This window comes from Rhincodon typus, chromosome 7 (assembly GCF_021869965.1).
Source record: "Rhincodon typus isolate 14 chromosome 7, sRhiTyp1.1, whole genome shotgun sequence".
Classification (NCBI taxonomy): Eukaryota; Metazoa; Chordata; class Chondrichthyes; order Orectolobiformes; family Rhincodontidae; genus Rhincodon; species Rhincodon typus.
This window is the reverse complement of record NC_063338.1, coordinates 98,174,273-98,196,158: the sequence shown is the minus strand read 5'-3', so window position 1 is coordinate 98,196,158 and position 21,886 is coordinate 98,174,273. Positions and strand designations below refer to the sequence as shown.

The 21,886-nt window shown below is 43.8% G+C and overlaps 1 protein-coding gene across 1 annotated transcript in view; it reads left to right on the top strand.

Moving 5' to 3' along the window:
• ankzf1 (ankyrin repeat and zinc finger peptidyl tRNA hydrolase 1) overlaps positions 1-21,886 on the top strand; it is a 30,662-nt gene extending 8,776 nt beyond the window's left edge. Inside the window, exons 4-12 of the mRNA XM_048598559.1 lie at positions 2,108-2,229; positions 4,266-4,419; positions 5,841-6,063; positions 6,230-6,328; positions 11,887-12,054; positions 13,368-13,526; positions 17,526-17,955; positions 20,495-20,606; positions 21,801-21,886. Coding sequence (XP_048454516.1) covers positions 2,108-2,229; positions 4,266-4,419; positions 5,841-6,063; positions 6,230-6,328; positions 11,887-12,054; positions 13,368-13,526; positions 17,526-17,955; positions 20,495-20,606; positions 21,801-21,812 — 1,479 coding nt within the window. The 3' untranslated portion in view covers positions 21,813-21,886. The remainder of the gene's footprint in view (positions 1-2,107; positions 2,230-4,265; positions 4,420-5,840; positions 6,064-6,229; positions 6,329-11,886; positions 12,055-13,367; positions 13,527-17,525; positions 17,956-20,494; positions 20,607-21,800) is intronic.

Sequence of the window (21,886 nt, the reverse complement as noted above, 5' to 3'; positions counted from 1 at the left end):
TAAACAGATCATTTTCCAAGCAGCAGTGACAGGTGTGTTACTGCAGGAGTCAGTACTTGGACCCCAGCTGGTTGGGATCATTTTATTCATTTGTGGGATTCGGGTGTCACTGCCTGACCAGTATTTATTGTTCATTCCTTGTTGCCCCTTGAGAAGGTGGGGGTGTGCTGCCTTCTTGAATCACTGCAACCCATGTGCTGTGGGTTGACCCATAGTGTCCTTAGGGAGGGAATTCCAGCGACACTGAAGGGATGGATAATAATGATATTAATTCATATTAATATCATATTCATATGATTTAGGTGATTTGAATGATTTAGATGAGGGAACTTAATGTAATATCTCCAGATTTGCAGACAACACAAAGCTGGATGGGAGTGTGAGCTGTGAGGAGGCTGCAGAGATGTTTCAGTGTGATTTGGACAGGCTGAGTAAGTGAGTAAAAGCATGGCAGATGCAGTATAATGTGGATAAATGTGAGGTTGCTCACTTTGGAAGCAAAAACAGGGAAGCAGGTTTTTGTCTGAACAGTGATTGATTGGGAAAGGGGAAGGTGCCATGCGACTTGGGTGTCCCTGTGCACCAGTCACTGAAAGTAAACATGCAGGTGCAGGAGGAGATGAAAAAGGCAAATAGTATGTTGGCCTTCACAGCGACAGGATTCAACTACAGGGGCAGGGATGTGTTGCTGCAATTATACAGGGCCTTGGTGAGACCACATCTGGAATATCAAGTGTAGATTTGGTCTTCTTACCTGAGGAATGATGTTCTGACTATGGTGGTTTACTAACTGATTCCTGGGATGGCAGGACTGAGAGAGGCTGGATCAGTTAGAATTATATTCACTGGAGTTTAGAAAAATGTGGGGAGATCTGTCAGTAAACTGTAAAATTTGAACAGAACTAGACAGGGTAAACACAAAAAGGATGTTCCCAATGACTGGGGATTCTAGAATCAGGAGTCACAGTTCAAGGGTATCATAGAATCCCTACAGTGTGAAAGCAGGTCAGTCGGCCCTTCAAATCCACACCGAGCCTCCAAAGAGCATCCCACCCAGACCTACCCCGATACCGTATCCCTGTAACCCTGCATTTCCCATGGCGAACCCAACTAGCCTACACATCCCTGGACACTGGGTAATTTCCCATAGCCAGTCCACCTACCCTGCACATCTTTGGAGTGTGGGAAGAAGCCGGAGCACCTGGAAGAAACCCATGCAGACATCGGGGAGAATGTGCAAACTCCACATAGACAGTCGTTTGAGGTTGGAATCAAACCCGGATCCCTGGTACTGTGAGGCAGAAGTGTTAACCACTGAGCCAGTGTGCCAGGACTGGCATTAGGAAAAATGTCTTCACCCAGAGAGTGGGGAGCCTGTAGAATTATCTGTCACAGAAAACATTTGAGGCCAAAATGTCAAATGTTTCCAAGAAGGAGTTGGATATAGTCATGGGGCTAAAGGGATCAAAGGGTATGGGGAGTTAGTGGTAAAAGGGAACTGAGTTGTATGATCAGCCACAGTCATATTGAATGGTGCAGCAGGTTTGAAGGGCTGAATGGCCTATCCATACTCTTATTTTCTATCTTGCTATCTGATATTTTATTTTATTCTTCCTGCAAAAATGGAGAATTTCACATTTTTCCACATTTTATTCTTTTTGTCAATCTTTTCCCACTCACCGATCAGTATTTTTTTAAGAACTGTCTAATTCCCTCTTCACACATTACTTTCCTGTCTATGCACCTATTTAATTTGACATAAACCCTATTTCCGTCCTGTTGGTTTTTCTTGCTCATACTGTTGAGTTCACTGTGTTTCATTCCTTTCCAAGTCAGCAGGTTCCAATTTTGTGTTCCACACCAGGCTCGAGCACAAATATTAAAGGTGCCACTGTCCTGAGGTGCTGAGGAAGTAGTTGGTGATGATGGAAACAGCTAATTCCTGTGTGCCTGCTGTAGCAGGGTTTCCGATATGATGTGAGCTAGATATGTATCCTTGTTTTTAGTCAAGCTGAATTGGTTAAGGATATGTCGACACTCAGGGTATGTGCAGACTGCAGTTGTTCTGTGTTGCTGTGTCATGGTGACTGAACCTTTGCCTCCATAGGCCCTCAGGGAGCATGAGAATGAGGATAGTCTCTTGTCATCACTGCTCAGCCTCAACCCTCAAACTGTCTGGGTCATTCTGATGACAGGCGGTGGACATTTTGCTGGAGCTGTATTTCGAGGGTAAGTATAGCTGGAGAACTATCTAGTTTTGGGGAAGGGTGGGGGAGGGATTACATTGGTGATTGGTTGAAGAATATAACTTCTATGAATTTTCTTTCCTGGCTGGGCATGCACAGTAATAGGGCCGACTGCCAGCTGGCCTATACGTTGGGAAAGCTCGGTGAAAACCTTGCTAATGCATGCAGCCTGTGTTATGAACAAAGAACAGTACAGCACAGAAACAGGCCTTTCAGCCCATCTAGACTGTGCAGATGCACAATGCCTTTCTAAACTGTTGGGCAGCTCTGAGGCTAATGGTTTGTCAAGGACCACAATCCCAACCTATGCCTTGGTCTGTGGACATTATGAGGAGTGTTGCAACATCTGTGATTCCACCTACATTGACAGGGCATAGCATTGCCTGTGGGAATGTGTGTTAAAGAGCGTTCCCACAGGAAAGGGAACTTTGTCATGGAATCGATGACAAACTATTTAGCTGATTCAGAAATTCAGTGTGATAAGAGACAGGTGTAGGAATAGAACATAGAACAGTAAAGCACAGGAACAGGCCCTTCGGCCCATGACGTTATGCCAAACATGATGCCAAATGAAACAAATCCGTTCTGCCTGCCCTTGGTCCATTTCCCTTCATTCCTTGCATGCTATTCTGCATATCTAAAAGTTCCTTAAATACCCCTAAAGTCTCTTAAATGCCCCTTAAAAACAGAAAATATTGGAAATGTGTAATAGCTCGAGCAGCATCCCTGGAAAAAATAATTATCCAATGTGTTTTTGAAGAAGTCATGATTAAAACTGCCTCCATCCCACTGCCAGCCAGTGTGGAGATCCTTTCCACTCAGTGCATGAAAAATGTTTCTCTTCTTGCTTCTTTTACCAAATACCTTCAATCTATGTTCTCTGGTTTTTGACATTTCCACTGGGAATAATTTCCTCTCTATCAACTCTGTCAACGGCCCTCATGATTTTGGTCACCTTTATCAAATCTCTGGGTCGAGCCTATCTTTCCCAATGAGAACGGTCTCAAAGCCTCTAATCTATGCACATCACTGAAATTCCTGATATCTGGAGTCTTTCTTGTAAATCATTTCTGCACTGTCTGTAATGACTAACACATCCTCCCTAAAGTGTGATGCACAGAAATGGATGCAGTACACTTGTGCTGAGGACTAACTAATTATGTATGACCTCTTTGCTTTTGTACTCATCCCTGGATCTGTAACCTTCCAACATCTAGTAATCCTTATTACCAACTTCTTGACCTGCCTGTACAAGGCCAGTTCTGTCTGTTCCTGTATGTCCTTCAGCAATATACTGTTCATTTTAAATTGTCTTTCTTTTGGTCTTCCTCCAAATATTTTATTTCACACTTGTCTGCAATAATTTTCATTCTCCACCCATTCCACCATCTCTATCCATGACATTTTGAAGTTTTTCACTAACCTCCTTTCAGTTCACATACTTTTGAGATCGGTTTCATTCTCAAATGTGAGAATTGTTCTCTGCACATCCAAATCCGGGGCAGCAAATTGGAGATTGAGAAATGTTTGTTCTTCAAACATGGGAAGGGATATGAGCCTAGCTGTGGGTTAGCCATGACATTTCTCGTTAGGGGAGTAAGCTTGGAACACTAAATGGCCCATCGTTTTCATCTGTGCTCTGTACCTCATCTTCTGTCCACAAAATCCTAAGGGTATTTGATGATGATAGCTTTGGGGAATCTTCACTCCAGCCCTGAACTGTTCCTGTGCTGGGAGAATCGGGTGGAGAATGTGTCAAGGGACAGTTACTCTGCATCTGATACTGTGATGTGCCAGCCCTGAGTGTCTTCACTGTAGACAGTGTAGTGAAGCTTTAATCTGTCTCTAACTGCGTGCTCTCCCTGTGCTGGGAGTGTTTGATGGGGACAGTGTAGAAAGAGCTTTACTCTGTATCTAACCCAGTGCTGTCCCTGTCCTGGGAGTGTTTGTTGGGGACAGTGTAGGGGGAGGTTATAGATTGTGCTCTATTGATTGTTTGGTTTGGTCCATCCTCAACAGGAATGAAGCTGTTCTCCACAAGACGTTTCACCGATACACTGTGAGGGCGAAGCGTGGAGTCACTCAGGGTGCAAAGGATGCGCAGAATAGAACCCGGGCACCAAAGTCTGCTGGGGCCTCGCTCAGGCGATACAATGAAGCCGCTCTCATCAAGGTCACTGGTTTGTAATCTCCCTGATCTCGATTCCCTATGTATGCAGATCACAAACCTCAAAGATTTATCTCCAGCTGATGTGGGGCAGCAATACAAAAACCATCGACTCTGATATCGTTTTTCTCAGTCAAGTTAACCCTCAGCACTTTACAGCTGGTGCTTTGTCTTTCAACTGATATAATTGTTAGAATTTAAGAAACACTATCTCTGTTTATTACAGCAAGATCCGAAAATTAACAGGACACTGTGGAGCCCTCTTTGCTTCTCTGCCAGCTGTGATCTGAGCCTTTGGCATCCACCTTGGAGGAAAAATTGGCTTAATTTCACATCTTATCCACGTTGCATCCCTTCCATACCGATCTTCCAACAGTGCGGCGCTCCCTCAGCCCTGACCCTCGGACAGTGCGGCGCTCCCTCAGCCCTGACCCTCGGACAGTGCGGCGCTCCCTCAGCCCTGACCCTCGGACAGTGCGGCACTCCCTCAGCCCTGACCCTCGGACACTTCAACACACCACCATGTTTCCCGGGCAATATCTTTCTCTCTCAGGCTTGCTGCAGTGAAACTCAGCACAAGCTGGAAGAACACCAGCTCATTTTCTGCTTGGGAATTCTATGGCTTTTTGGACTCAATTTCGAGTTCAACACCTTTAGGGCTTGAGCACCTTCCCTTATGTCCTTACCTAAACCCCCCCCACCACATACCAGGCCTTGTAATCACATGGTCTGCTATTGTACACAGCCCATTGTTAGGTACAAATAGTCCCCTATTTGTTAGCATAGTTAGCAGCTATTCATCCTCAGCTGATCGTAATCCATTCCTTTGTCTGTCCAACTGTCCTCCTCTCTCTGGGCACTATCTCCACCTATCATTTACTCCTTACTCTCTCCATCTACCCTCTCTCCTCCATATAAACCAACTTTTTCCTAGCTACCATCAGTTCTGAGGAAGGGTCACCGGACCCGAAATGTTAACTCTGATTTCCTTCACAGATGCTACCAGCCCTGCTGAGCTTTTCCAGCAACTTCTGTTTTTATTTTTAAAAATAAACAGTCTGGCTTTCTGAACAGAATCTAAATGCAAGGGAAATATACTCGAGTTTTAGGACCTTGGAGAGGGCATGGAGGAGAGAGAGTTTCTTGAATGGGTTCAGGGATGAGGGGCTTCAGTGAATTTGAAGAGACTCGAGAAGCTGGGAAGAAAATTAAAGGAATATTAAATTGGGTGTGGAAAGTGGAAAGAAAGGTTTAGGATTGAATTTGGAGAGCAGGTACAATGGGGCACGTGGAATATCTCTTAAAGGGCCAGTCCCTACCTGAATGGGCTGAATGACCTTCTGCGCTATATCCTTCTCTGGCTACATGCGGCAGCTAGAATGTAGCATTGATTCAATTCCTCATTTGGTGCTTGTTCCTTGTTTCAGGATGTTGAGGATTTGTTGCTGAGTTGGTCTGAATTTCTGCAAGCAGCCAGTGCCATCTTCCTCCGAGCTCCCAACTACAGCAAGAGTATCTTCTTCAGCGGTAAAGAGCCTGTCCTCAACCAGACTGACAGTCGGTTACGAAGCATTCCCTTCCTCACCAGGAGAGCCACATTCAACGAAGTGAAGCGGGTGCATGCAGTCCTCTCCAATGTGGAAATCTATGGTGAGTCCCATTCAACTGTGCAAAATACATAGCAATCATTCTGCACGGACACCTTGCTGTGCACAGCCCAGGGAGCCCAGTATAAAGCACACGGCCCAACTAAGGGATCTCCTTAGTCGCAGTGATCTGTGGTGAATTTCTGTCGTGATTTTTCTTTTCCTTGCAGCAAGCAATTCAGATGTCACTGCAATCCACAGCCCACAGAAAAGAGTTTGGAAGGAGAAGCTGAAAGTGGCAAGAGAGGCATCAGGTTCTGACACAGAGGGTGAGAAGTCCTGTAAACTTTTCATTTACTTTGTTATTTGCTCATGACAAATGGAGTCAGTTCAGTCAACTGAATAGCTGATTTGTGGTGCAGAGTCTCGCCAGGAGCGTGGATTCAATTTCCATGAAGGTCTCAGCTCCTCGATCTCTCCCCTCGCCTTAAGCGTGATGACCCTCCGGTTCAAACCACCACTAGTCACCAAAGTGAGAGCATCATCCTGTGGAACTATGGCAACTATGATTGATGTCAGGACAAAGTCGACCTCGTTTAATCTAGTCTTGTTTTGCTCGATGGTGGGATGTGCAAGTCACTCATTTATTGCCCATCCCTATTTGCCTCTTGAGAAGGTGGTGGTGGTGAGCTGTCTTCTTGAACCACTGCAGTCCATGTGCTGCTCAGTGGTTAGCACTGCTGCCTCACAGCCCAGGGACCCGGGTTCGATTCCACTTGGATAACTGTGTGGAATTTGCATGTTCTCCCTGTGGCTGTATGAGTTTTCTCTGGGTGCTTCAGTTTCTTCCCAGAGTCCAAAGTTGTGCAGATTATGGGTATCGGGGGCAAACTCTCCGCTGGTTGAAGTCATACCTGACACATAGGAAGATGGTTATGATTGTTGGAGGTCAATCATCTCAGCTCCAGGGCATCTCTGCAGGAGTTCTGCAGTGGGGTGTCCTAGGCCCAACCATCTTCAGCTGCTTCATCAATGACCTTCCCTCCACCATAAGGTCAGACATGGGGATGTTTGTCGATGATTGCACAATGTTCAGCACCATTCGCGACTCCTCAGATACTGAAGCAGTCTGTGTTCAAATGCAACAAGATCTGGACAATATTCAGGCTTGGACTGACAAATGGCAAGTTACATTCGTGCCACACAAATGCCAGGCTATGACCATCACCAGTGAAATACAATCTAGTGTGACGGGTTGAAGTCTGTTTATTTTAATGGAAGAAGTGTCAGGAATAAGGGTGATGAACTTAGAGCATGGATCTGTACTTGGAACTACGATGTTGTGGCCATTAGGGAGACTTGGATATCACAGGGGCAGGAATGGTTGTTGTATGTTCCAGGGTTCAGGTGTTTCAAAAGAAATAGGGAGGGAGGTAAAAGAGGTGGGGGAATGACATTGCTAATCAGGGATGGTATCACAGCTGCAGAAAGGGAGGTCGTCGAGGAGGGTTTGTCTACTGAGTCAGTATGGGTGGAAGTCAGAAACAGGAAAGGAGCAGTCACTTTATTAGGAGTTTTCTATAGACCCCCCAATAGCAACAGAGACACTGAGGAACAGATTGGGAGGCAGATTTTGGAAATGTGCAGAAGTAATAGGGTTGTTGTTATGGGAGATTTCAACTTCCCTAATATCGACTGGAACCTCCTAAGTTCATATAGTTTGGCTGGAGCAGATTTTGTCAGGTGTGTCCAGGAAGGATTTCTGACTCAATACGTAGACAGGCCAGCTAGAGGGGAGGCCATATTGGATTTGGTGCTTGGCAACGAACCAGGCCAGGTGTCAGATCTCCCGGTGGGAGAGCATTTTGGTGATAGTGATCACAACTCCCTGACCTTTACTATCATCATGGAGAGGGATCGAAGCAGATGGTATGGGAAAGTATTTAATTGGGGGAGGGGAATTACAATGCTATTAGGCAGGAACTGCGGAGCATAAGTTGGGAACAGATGTTCTCCGTGAAATGCAGGACAGAAATATGGAGGTTGTTTAGGGAGCACTTGCTACGAGTACTGGATAGGTTTGTCCCACTGAGGCAAGGAAGGGATAGTAGGGTGAAGGAACCTCGGATGACAAGACACGTGGAACATCTAGCCAAGAGAAAGAAGGAAGTGTACTGAAGGTTGAGGAAGCAAGGATCGGACAAGGCTCTAGAGGTCTACAAGGTAGCCAGGAAAGAACTGAAGAATGGACTTGGGAGAGCTAGAAGAGGGCATGAAAAAGCCTTGGCGGGTAAGATCAAGGAAAACCCCAAGGCTTTCTATACTTATGAGAGGAACAAGAGGATGGCTAGAGTGAGGGTAGGGCCGATCAGGGATAGTGGAAGGAACTTATGTGCGGAATCAGAGGAGGTGGGGAGGTCCTTAATGAATAATTTGCTTCAGTATTCACCAGTGAGAGAGACCTTGATGTTTGTGAGGACAGCATGAAACAAGCAGATATGCTCAAACAGGTTGATGTTAGGAAGGAGGATGTGCTAGAAATTTTGAAAAACATGAGGATAGATAAGTCCCTTGGGCCACTTGAGATATACCTCAGGTTCCTGTGGGAAGTGACGGAAGAGATTGCTGCCCCTTTGGTGATGATCTTTGTGTCCTCACTGTCCACTGGAGTAATACCAGATGATTGGAGGGTGGCAAATGTCATTCCCTTGCTGAAGAAAGGGAATAGGGATAATCCTGGGAATTACAGACCAGTCAGTCTTACTTCTGTGGTGGGCAAATTATTGGAGAGGTTTCTGATAGTACTTATGATTATTTGAAACAGTTTGATTAGAAATAGTCAGCATGGCTTTGTGAGGGGCAGGTCATGCCTCACAAATCTTACTGAATTCTTTGAGGATGTGACAAAACACTTCGATGAAGGTAGAGCAGTGGATGTGGTGTATATGGATTTTAGCAAGGCATTTGATAAGGTTCCCTATGGTAGACTCATCCAGAAAGTAAGGAGGCATGGGATTCAGGGAAATGTGGCTGTCTGGATACAAAACTGGCTGTCCAATAGAAGACAGAGGGTGGCAGTAGATGGAAAGTATTCAGCCTGGAGCTCGGTGACCAGTGGTGTTCCGCAGGGATCTGTTCTGGGATCTCTGCTCTTTGTGATCTTTATAAATGACTTGGATGAGGAAGTGGAAGGGTGGGTTAGTAAGTTTGCCGATGACACAAAGGTTGGTGGAGTTGTGGACAGCGTGGAGGGCTGTTGTAGGTTGCAATGCAGGACATCGACAGGATGCAGAGCTGGGCAAAGAAGTGGCAGATGGAATTCAATCCAGAAAAGTGTGAAGTGATTCACTTTGGAAGGTCGAATTTGGATGCAGAATACAGGGTCAATGGCTGGATTCTTGGCAGTGTGGAGGAACAGAGGGCTCTTGGGGTCCACGTCCATAGATCCCTCAAAGTTGTGACCCAAATTGATAGGGTTGTAAAGAAGGTGTATAGTCTGTTGGCAGGGAAATTGAGTTTAAGAGCCGTGAGGTTATGCTGTAGTCCTATAAAACCGTTAGCCCACACTTGGAATATTGTGTTCATTTCTGGTCACCTCATTAAAGGAAGGATGTGGAAGCTGTCGTGAGGGTGCAGAGGAGATTTACCAGGATGCTGCCTGGACTGGAGGGCAGGTCTTGTGGGAAAGGTTGAGGGAGCTAGGGCTTTTCTCATTGGAGCGAAGAAGGATGAGAGGTGATTTGATAGAGGTTTACAAGATGATGAGAAGCAGAGGTAGAGTGGATAGCCAGAGATATTTTCCCAGGGCGGAAATGACTATTACGAGGGCGCATAATTTTAAGGTGATTGGAGGAAGGTATAGGGGAGATGTCAGAGGTAGGTTCTTCACACAGAGAGTGGTGGGTGCATGTGGAATGCGCTGCCAGCAGTGGTAGTGGAGTCAGATACTTTAGAGACTTTTAAGCGACTCTTGGATAGGCACATGGATGGTAGTAAAATATAGGGCATGCAGGTTAGTTTGATCTTAGAGTTGGATAATAGGTCGGCACAACATCGTGGGCCGAAGGGGCTGTACTGTTCTATGTTCTAACCACCATTCCTTGACATTCAGTGGTGTTACCATAACTAAATCCCCCACTATCAATGTCCTGGGTGTTATCATTGACCAGAAACTGAACTGGACTCACCACATTAACAGAGTGGCTACAAGAGCAGGCCAGAAGCTGGGAATCCTGCAGCAAGTAACTCACCTCCTGACCCCCCAAAGCCTGTCCACCATCTACAAGGCACAAGTCAGAAGTATGATGGAATACTCCCCACTTGCCTGGATGAGTGCAGCCCCAACAACACTCAAGAAGCTTCACACCATCGAGGACAAAGCAGCCGCTTGATTGGCACCACATCCACAAACATCCCACTCCCTCCCCCACCGACACTCAGTAGCAGCAATGTGTACTATCTACAAGATGCACTGCAGAAATTCACCAAAGATCCTCAGACAGCACCTTACAAACCGACGACCACTTCCATCTAGAAGGACAGGGACAGCAGATACATGGAAACACCAGCCCCTGCAAGTTCCCCTCCAAGCCACTCACCATCCTGACTTGGAAATATATCACCGTTCCTTCACTGTCACTGGGTCAAGATCCTGGAATTCCCTCCCTAAGGGCATTGTTGGTCAACCCACAGCAGGAGGACTGCAGCGGTTCAAGAAGGCAGCTCACCACCACCTTCTCAAGGGGCACGAAATATTGATCAGCCAGCGATGCCCACATCCCACAAATGACTAGGAAAAAAAGATTAGGTGGATTGACCATGCTAAATTTTCCGTAGTATCCAGGGATGTACAAGTTCAGTGGGTTAGCCATGGGAAATGCAGAGTTAGAGGGATAGGATGACTGAGTGCGATGCTGTTTGGAGGGTCGGTGCAGACTCAATGGGCCAAATGACCCCCATCTGCACTGTAGGGATTCTATGATTGTATGGTTGTACCACAATGCCGTTAGGGAGGGTGTCCCAGGGCTTTGATTCAGTGACACTGAAAGAACGGCAATATATTTCCAAGTCAGGACAGTGATTGGCTTGGAGGGAAACTGCATGATAGTGTTCCCATGTCCACATGTCCTTCTAAGTGGTAGCGACCACGGGTTTTGAAGCTGCTTTTTGGAGGAAGCTGTTAGTTGGTGTAGTGCATCTAATAGATGTTACACACTGCTGCAACTGGGCTTTAGGGATGAAGGCCGTGATTGTAGAATGTATCAAATGAGGCAGCAATCCAGCAGGCTGCTTTGTGCTGGCTACTGTCAAGCATGTTGTATTGTTGGAGCTGCACTTACTCAGGCTCGTGGGAGTTTTCCATCACACTCCTGACTTTTTCCTTGTAGACGGTGGACAGGGGAGACAGAGCTCCAGTATAGGTCAGTGGTATTAGCAAATAGAGGGCAGATACTGCTTTATCTTAGTGTGTTTGGGCAGGCAGCTTCTGCATGGAAAACGTGTGGATGAACATTGATCTAAACTTTCAAATATATAATTGCCTAAACATATTGGCACAGTCAAGAAACAAAACACTAGTAATTTTCCTTTTCTCGATTTAAGCATTGATTATTCGTGCAGTGTTGTTGACAAAAATGCTGATGCAGTGACAAAGTCTGCAGTTCTGGGAATTCCTTATGGAAAGGATAATTAAAACCACAGAGCAATGATGCTATTGATTAGGAATCTTACACAAAGTAGAAGGACCATATTGTCTTGCATTCTCAGTTCCTACTTTGGACAGAAAGATGACTCTCTTTCTTGGTGCAGGGGCTGGAGTTTCTTGGTCTCTGAACAAGTGTCACATCCACATGTTGTAAGCATCCCCTTTTATATACTTGTCATGCAGAATGTGATGGAGAGGTTTTCAGTCTCGCTGATGCACCAACTTCCTTGGAAATATTGGAAGAAACACTGGGAACGTTGGAGCTCAAGGAATTCGATATGTCCCCGAAAAAGAAAAAGAGGAGGAGGAAGAAAAGGAACAGAGTTAATGAGAAGACAGTACAGAGCCAAGGTAAAAAGGGAGCTTTATTCTGTATGTGACCTCATGCTGTACCTTTCCTGGGAGTGTTTGATGGGAACAGTGTAGATAATGCTTGAGCCCACTATAAAAGTTTTACCTGATCTTTATATCTGGAGGACAGGAGTACAAGGACGCTGAAGTTATGCTGCAGCAGTTATACAAAACCCTGGCTTGACCCCACTTGGAGTACTGTGGGCAGGTCTGGGCACCACACCTTCAGAAGGATAGATTGGCCTTAGAGAGAGTACAACGTAGGTTTACAGGAACAATACCTCGACTTCAGGAGTTAAATTCTGAGGAGAGATTAGACAAATTAGGCTTGTTTTCTCTAGAATTTGGAAAGTTAAGAGGTGATCTGATCAAAGTCTTCAAGATATTAACAGGGAAAGACAAGGTAGATAAAGATAAACTATTTCCAATTTTTGGAGATTCTAAAACTAGGGGCATAGTCTGAGAATTAGGGCTAGACTGTTTGGGGGAGATGTTAAGAAGCAGCTCTACACACACAGGGTGGCAGAGGTTTGGATCTCTCTTCCACAACAACAATTGATGCTGGATCATTTGTTAATTTTAAATCTGAAATAGAAAAATGTTTGTAAAGCAAAGGTTTTAAGGGATATGGGCAAAAGGACATGGAGTTAGGTGACCGATCAGCTGTGATCTTGTTTTGCATTCTGTTCTATTACCCTGGTGTACTTAGATGAAGTATGATTTGTCTGGGGACAGCACACAAAACAAAACTTTTCACTGTATCTTGGTATATGTGACAATAATAAATCAAATCAAGAATATCAGATTGATTCCTGAGATGATGGGACTGACATATGGGGAGCAACTGGATTATTTAAATTATATTCCTGAGCCTTAGAAGAATGAGGGGGCATCTCATAGAAACCTGTAAAATTCTAACAAGACTAGACAGGATAAATGAAGGAGGGATATTCCCAATGACGAGGGAATCCAGAACCAGCAGTCACAGTCTAAGGATACAGGGTAGGCTGTTTAGAAGTGAGTTGAGGAGAAATTTCTTCAGCCAGGGATTGGTGAGCCTATGAATTTCTCTGCTGCAGAAAGCATTTGTGGCCAAAACATTGAATGTTTTCAAGAAGAAATTAGATATAGATCTTGGGTCTGAAAGGTATGTGTGAAAGCAGGAATTCTGTCCTAAGGAGAGTGATCAGGCATGAACATATGGAATGGTGGAACAGACTTGAAGGGCTGAATGGCCTACTCCTCCTATTTTCAATGTTTTTGGGTGTTGTAAGTCTGTTTTTATCCTGATTGTGTGTCTTTCTTTTGAGTAGCTCCTGACATCCTTCTTGAAGAGGGAGATGATGAGATGACACAGAATGAAGTTAGAGATGCTGCTGATTCTAGGGCTGGTCCGTTCTCCACTGGAGAAAAGCAGACCAAGATGCAGCTGCAAAATGCTCGAGCGATTACTGCCGGGCTTTCTAAGCAAGGTACCATGGTTACAATCCTGTTCTGTACATTCAACTTTTAAAGCGAAATCTTAAGAACCTGATTTTAACTGAAAGAACTTTACATAACATAAGAACGTAAGAACTAGGAGCAGGAGTAGGCCATCCGGCCCCTCAAGCCTGCTCCGCCATTTAATAAGATCATGGCTGATCTTTTTGAGACTCAGCTCCACTTACCCGCCCACTTACCATAACCCTTAAGTCCTTTACTGTTCAAAAATTTATCTAGCCTTGTCTTAAACACATTCAGCGAGGTAGCTTCAACTGCTTCACTGGGCAGGGAATTCCACAGATTCACAACCCTTTGGGTGAAGAAGTTCCTCCTGACCTCAGTCCTACATCTGCTTCCCTTTATTTTGAGGCGATGCTCCCTAGTCCTAGTTTCACCTGCTAGCGGAAACAACCTCCCTGCCTCCACCTTATCTATTCCCTTCATAATCTGATATGTTTCTATAAGATCTCCCCTCATTCTTCTGAATTCCAATGAGTGTAATCCCAGTCGACTCAGTTTCTCCTCATAATCTAACCCTCTCAACTCTGAAATCAACCGAGTGAATCTCCTCTGCACTCCCTCCAGTGCTAGTATATCCCTTCTCAAGTAAGGAGACCAAAACTGCACACAGTACTCCAGGTGTGGCCTCACCAGGACCCTATACAGCTGCAGCACAGCCTCCCTGTTTTTAAACTCCATCCCTCTAGCAATGGCAGACAAAATTCCATTTGCCTTTTTAATTACCTGCTGCACCTGCAATCCTACTTTTAGCGATTCATGCACAAGGACACCCAAGTCCCTCTGCACAGCAGCGTGCTGCAATTTTTTACCATTTAAAACATAGTCCATTTTGCTGTTATTCCTACCAAAATGGATGACCTCACACTTATCAACATTGTACTCCATCTGCCAGACCTTTGCTCACTCACTTAGACTATCTATATCCCTCTGCAGACTTTCAGTGTCTTCTGCACACTTTGCTCTACCACTCATCCTCGTGTCATCTGCAGATTTTGACACACCACACTTAGTCCCCAACTCCAAATCATTTATGTAAATTGTAAACAATTGCGGTCCCAACACTGATCCCTGATGCATACCACTAGCTACTGACCGTCAACCAGAAAAACACCCATTTACCCCTACTCTTTGCTTTCTACTGGTCAACCAATCCTCTATCCATGCCAATACATTACCTGTAATACCATGGCACTTTATCTTAGGTAGCAGCCTTTGGTGTGGCACCTTGTCAAATGCTTTCTGGAAATCCAGATACACCACATCCACAGGTTCCCCATTGTCCACCATGCAAGTAATGTCCTCAAAGAATTGCACCAAATTAGTTAAACATGACCTACCCTTCATGAACCCATGCTGGGTGTTCCTAATGGGACAATTTATATCCAGATGTCTTGCTATTTCTTCCCTAATGATAGATTCAAGCATTTTCCCCACTACCGAAGTTAAGCTAACTGGCCTATCGTTACCTACTTTTTGTCTACTTCCTTTTTTAAACAGTGGCGTCACATTGTCTGTTTTCCAATTTGCAGGAACCACCCCAGAGTCCAGTGAATTTTGGTAAATAATTACTAGTGCATTTGCTATTTCCCCCATCACCTCTTTTAGTACCCTGGGATGCATTTCATCAGGGCCAGGAGACTTGTCTACCTTTAGCCCCATTAGCTTGCCCAGCACTGCCTCCTTTGTGATAATGATAGTTTCTAGGTCCTCGCCTGCTATAACCTTCTTGCCATTAGTTTTCGGCGTGTTATTTCTGTCTTCCACTGTGAAGACCGACACAAAATAACTATTTAATGCCTCGGCTATTTCCTCATTCCCAGTTATTAAGGACCAATGTTTACCTTCGCCACTCTTTTATGATTTACATATTTATAGAAACTTTTGCTGCCTGTTTTTATATTCTGAGCTAGTTTACTCTCATAATCTATCTTACATTTCTTTATAACTTTTTTTGTGGCTTTCTGTTGGCCTTTAAAGATTTCCCAGTCTACCAGTTTCCCACTACTCTTTGCACTTTGCCACAAGATTACACCTCTTTAACAAATAACAAACATTTGTATGTGGGACTAATTAAACAATGCTAATACAATTTGTTTAACATTATAACTTAATCCCAAATATGTCAAGTTCTTAAGTTAACTGCTTAGTTCCATTAAGAAGTTTCATATATTGCGATATCTTAGTTAGTTACTCAAATAGGGATCACCCAGAAGTATGTCACAGTCCTGTGGAAATGATTTTTTATTCTTCTCAGTTTTGCCTTTTCTAGGAGGTAAAATCTTACTTCACCATTTTTTAACTGAGGAGACCTCTATCACTTGTTCTGGTTACTTTACAATACCTGCTCGCTAATCTGCTCGTTTCTGCTTGTTTCAAAGGCAACATTCCCATTTCTTTTCCCTCACAACATTCAAACTGAGATTAAGATCCACCCATATTCTATACTGTGAATGATGATTTAATTCAAAAGATGTTATCAGATCCAAAGTCTAGTTCTACATAAAATTCAGAAACTGCATTAACCTTGAAGGTGATGACAGCTGAGATGTTTATCCTCACCAGTCATATTTCACTCCGTTGAATGATTTAACTTCCCGAGTTAGGAACTATTGCAGGTTGCATTTGGAAAGGGTGATTTTGTTTTTGCAAAACAAAAAATCAGTTGTCATTTTGTTCATGATTATTGGAATGAATTTTACCATTTTTGTCTTGCATCTTCATTTATTTGATGAAACATTTTGTACAGTACATACCTAGCTAACTACCATTTACTTCACTATCTCTTTGTAAGCTTTAAAGCATTCATGGTCTAAATTATAATTATCTATCCCAGCAAACACCCAGATGAATTGAAACCAGAGAATCTTCCTCAACTCTACCTATCTTCATGACAATATGGCCTGCTTTGGACTGTCCTCAAACTGACCTTCAGATTAACAGTCCTCATTTAGCATTTCATTTTTGATAAAGTAAGTTTGGGTGTTTACTGAATGCATTCAAACTAACGTGAGTCAGCTCTCAAAACAAAAATATTTGTTGGACTGCAGCCATTGTACTTGTATTGCTGTTGGCCACCAGCTGTTTTCTGATCATACGTTTCCAGTATTTAACCTCCTAAATTGAAAACCAATCTTTAAATGTAATACACTCCAAGCTTACCTTAATTGCTTTTCTCTAATTTTCTACAGTTAAAGATTAATTCCTGAAAGTTCCTAGAAGTTATACACTTAAATGTACGACCATGAACTAAATATTTCCAATTCACCTAGCCTGCACATCTTTGGACTCTGGGAGGAAACCGGGGCACCCGGAGGAAACCCACGCAGACACGGGGAGAATGTGCAAACTCCACACAGACAGTCCGAGGGTGGAGTTGAACCCGGGTCCCTGGCACTGTGAGGCAGCAGTGCTAACCACTGAGCCATTGTGCCATCTGATTAGGTCCTGCCTGTGCCACTCAGCTTCAGACCTCTTTATTGTTGATCCAACCATGGACAAAGGGAATCAGAGGGAACACTTGTCACTGGTTGGAATCATACCTGGCACATTGTTTAAACTTACTCGTGGAACGTGGGTGTTGCTGACTGGGCCAGCTTCATTGACCATCTCAGGCTGCTCCTTGCTACTGAGCATTGTTGGTGAAGGGAGTGAACATTTGTCAATCAAGGTACTTCTTAATTTGAAGCTGGTGCAGTTTAGCAAGCAGCGTGTGTTTGTGTGTTTCCTTTATTCTCGCTGTGTTTTTTTAATTTCAGTTTTATAATCAAGTGTGTAACCGAGATGGCCCCAGAGAATCGGGACTTCATACACTTTTCACTGTACTCCTGTATTCCTATACTTGAGTACATGTGACAATAAAATATAATTCTAATTCAGAGGTTTCGCTGAGCTAAAGTTCACAGCGGGTAATGACTTGAAGAGTGACCCAATGTGCACTAGAATAACAATAAAGCCCTTGTGTTTTCCAGAGATTGAATATTATCAATTGAAGAACGATTTGTATACAGCGTGTAAGACTGGAAACATAGAGCACCTGCAGGAGTTACTCAGCAACGTGTTTCTGCTTCACAACACTGAACATGGCCACTCTGACCAGACCAAGTCTTCCAGTGAGACTACTGAGAGTACAATAGGAACTGATGAGCTGCGACAATCACAGAGGCCCAGGCAAACAGGTCACAGTGAAGATAGTGAGGTGGGATTAGAGTATCGCAAGGCAAACAGGCTTAACCCTGGATCTCCCGTAAAGCAGGGTTTGTGTCCTGCTGTGGGGGCGATGTCGATATTATGCGAGGTGCTGGATGAATCAGGATTCACCCTTCTACATGTGGCAGCAGCGTCGGGTCAGGCAGCTATTATCCGTCTGCTGATGGATGCAGGCTGTGATCCTGCCATAAGGTGAGGCTGTGCCCGCTGTTACAAACTCAGTGTCTCATAATCACTGTCAGGTCTGTTATTCTGGGTACCCCACTTCATGGAAGATTTCATGATTTTGTAGAGACAGCACTGTCATATAGCAATAGAGTTGAAAAGAATATCGACAGGCTGGTGGAATGACTTGACATTTGGCAGGTGGAATTAAATATGAAGAAATGTGAAGTAATTCATTTTAGTAGAAAGCATGAGGAGACATAAAATAAAAACAAAGGATAGCATTCTACAGGGTGCGCAGGAACATAGACCTGGGATTAGAAATGCAGAAATCATTCAAGATTGCAGGGCAGATGGCAACTCTTCATAAAACACACAGCAACCTGGACTTTATAGACATAGGCATTAAAGGCCCAGTGCTGGCAGCATGCTGACCTGCAGGGATGATATCTTTTCAGTTGAGATGGTAAATTGAGCTCCCATTCTCTGTTTTGAAAACAGAAATACCAAATATTGCTCAAAGGAAACTAAAATTTGAAGCTTTTTTGCCTTGGACGCATCCAAACTTGCAAGAAACAGATTTGTAAAAAAAAAAAATACTGTTTTATATATAACGTGAAGAGAGTGCTGATTGGTAGGGCCATAATCTGGATGTAGATGTGGCAAGAGCAATTAATGTTCAATCTTAATTCTCAGATCAGGCAACTAGACACTGATTGCTCAGAGTGTTGCCATGGGAATGCAGCAGTGTTCAGCTTCTCCATGATACCTTCATTTGAAAATGTTGCAATGTATGTACAGAATTGTTTTCAACTACATAAAACAGCATCCTGAGTATTAATGTGTGTAGCTTCTTGCGCACATGCATACATCGCACTGCAGACCCAGCTGATGATGTTGGATTGATTTATGGTGTAACTCTAAGCACAGGCAGTGTTCAAAAACAATGTTTCTTTATGCTGTGTTCCATCTGTGCCTGGCTTTGCCCAACATGAATTAGCCAAATGGATTCGTGAGCTGTTGCCACCAGTTCTAACTGAGATGGCCACGTTAAGGTTGAGGAGCACAGATAGAGTGGATAAAAGCAGTTTAAGGGTCAGTAATAAAGGGACATAATTTTAAGGTGAAATGCAGAATGATTAGAGAAGATTTGAAGAAAGATTTTTTTTACGCAGAGTGGTAGGATCTGGTTTGCACTGCCTGGGAGGGTAGTTGAGGCAGGAAACCTCACAACCTTTAAAAAGTACCTGGATGAGCACTTGAAGTGTCATAATGTTCAAGGCTATAGGCCAAGTGCGGAAAAGTGGGACTAGTATAGAAGTAGAGTAGTTTCTGTCAGTGCGGATTCAGTAGGCCAAAGGGCCTCTTTACCGTACGATTCTGTGTATTAGTTGGGAAGTTAGGAAATGAATTCACCAGTCAATAAACACATTGGATTTCCTCCAGTCCTACACACAAGATTAATCTTATTGGCAGCCCTAGCCATCCACTCACCGGGAAAGCTTAATGCTGAGATTGAACCACATCAAAACTATCCAACATGATGATAACACCCTGATCAAATCATCACTGATACATCGTAAAAACTTGTGAAATGCTCTATCTCCACTATTTTTGGTCCCGAGCAGTGCCCAGTCAGCCCTAGGTTACCCAGGAAGGGGAAGGTATCTCAAAATTGGGCACAAGTGAAGCTGGCTATTTCATGCTGCGGCTGTTGGTAAATTCACAAGTGATTTTATCCAGAACATGATGCTGCCATCAAACCAAAAAGTCATCGTGTGTATGATCTAAGTGTGTAACATGTATGAGTTTCAGTGTCAATGTGACACTGGGTATGTTGGTTGTGTGTTCCAATGACTGACTATGAAAAACCATGTCCCATTGACCATTCACAGCAGACACTCCTGGTCAACTAGCCCCTGCTTGTAAGTCTGAAAAATATACCCACCGTTAGATTTGAACCTGCTAACGAGAATCACTTACTAAATAATCCAGATAATGCTAAATGTTACACAGAAAACAAATTTAAGATCATCAGCCAGGCCCGCAACGTATTTGCATGTGCTTGAAGCTGCATTTGTAAATACTCAGGGCACTGTTTTGTTAGGCAAAGGAGATTTAAACATACACTGCTCATTTTTTTTTAAAGAAGGGGGTCATTTAGGCACTGTAGGCCTGACTGTGTAAGGATGGTAGTTTCCTTCCCTAGAGGGAATCCAATAATCAACAATTGGTTCATGATCATCATTAGTCTCTTAATTCCAGATTTTTATTGAATATAGTGATAATACCACTAGGCCATCGCCTCCCCCAAGTTTGTAGAATTTCACCTGTGCTAGAATGTCAGCTCTTGTTAGGGATGAGACCAGTTTGCAGAAATTCTGAACTACTGATCCAGGAGTTAAAGTACAGGTTTGTGTCATGTTTCTATAATCCCCTGTGTCCTGCTTACTTAAGTCCCTGAATGAGTGTGCTTGTTTTCCAGTGTCCCCATGTCTCTGTTTCCCTGTACGTCTGTGAGTATACCATGTTTCCGTGCACTCACTTGTAAGTGTATCTTTTCCAGGGATAAATGTGCTCGTCCCGCTTATGCTGTCTCCGCAAACAAGGAGACAAGAAATGAGTTTCGTCGTTACGTAGCAGACCACCCAGGGAGATATGACTACAAAAATGCACAGGTAAAGGAGCAACATATACATTGTCTACAATCATTGATCCCCACCTTGTCTAACACCCCAAACTCACTGGCAGGTCACAAAAGGCAGCCAGTACAGTATAGACAGAGTAGCAAAGTGGATGGAGGCAGGCAGAGGATGAACTGTATGTGGAGATGATGGAAGGACAGGCAAGAATGGTGCTGGACCTTGTGGGGAAAGAGGAGGGTGATTGAACATAGGAACAGGAGTAGGCCCTTTGAGCCTGTTCCACCGTTTAATGAGATCATGGCTGATCTGTGACTTAACTCCATATACCTACCTTTGGCCCATATCCCTTAATACCTTTGTTAAACAAAATTTATCAGTCTGAGATTTCAGTTAACAACCGACCCTGTATCCACTGCCATTTGTGGAAGAGAGTTCCAAACATTTTATCATCCTTTGTGTGTAGAAGTGCTTTGTAACATCTGTCCTGAACGGTCTGGCCCTAATTCCCAGGCTTATACCCATTAATTCTAGAATTCCCAACCAGTGGAAATAGTTGATCTTATCTATCTTGTCTTTTCATGTTAATATCTTGAAGAATTTGATCAGGTTAGTAAGGAAATCAAGGATTAGCAGGACAGCCAGTAGAATGGAGTTGAAAAACATTCCTTTTTAATTCATTCACGGATGAGGGCATCGCTGGCTAGGCAGCATTTATTGCCCAACCCTAATTGTCCAGAGGGCAGTTAAGAGTCAACCACATTGCTGTGGGTCTGGAGTCACATTTAGGCCAGACCAGGTAAGGATGGCAGTTTCCTTCCCTGAAGGACATTAGTGAATGAAATGGGCTTTTCTGACAATCAAAATGTCATCATTAGACTCTTAATTTCAGATTTTCATTGAATTAAAATTCCACCATCTGCCGTGACGGGATTTGATCCTAGGTCCATACATCATTACCTGGGTCTCTGGATTAACAGTCCAGTGATAATACCCGCTAGACCATCATCTTTCCTAACAGACACAATGGAATGGTGGAGCAGACTCAATGGGCTGAATGGCCTGATTCTGCTCCTACATCTTGTGATCTTATAGGTCACCGCATAACCTTATAAATTCTAGAGAGAACAGACATAATTTGTGTAATCTCTCCTCATAACCTAACTGCTGAAGTGTAGGTATCATTCTTGTAAACCTGTGTTAGGCTAAGGCCAGTGTATCCTTCCCAAGGTGTGGTGCTGACAAAATTCCAGTGGGGTCGAACCAGGATCTTATATAACTGTAGAAAAACTGCATCCTTATACTCCAATCCTCCA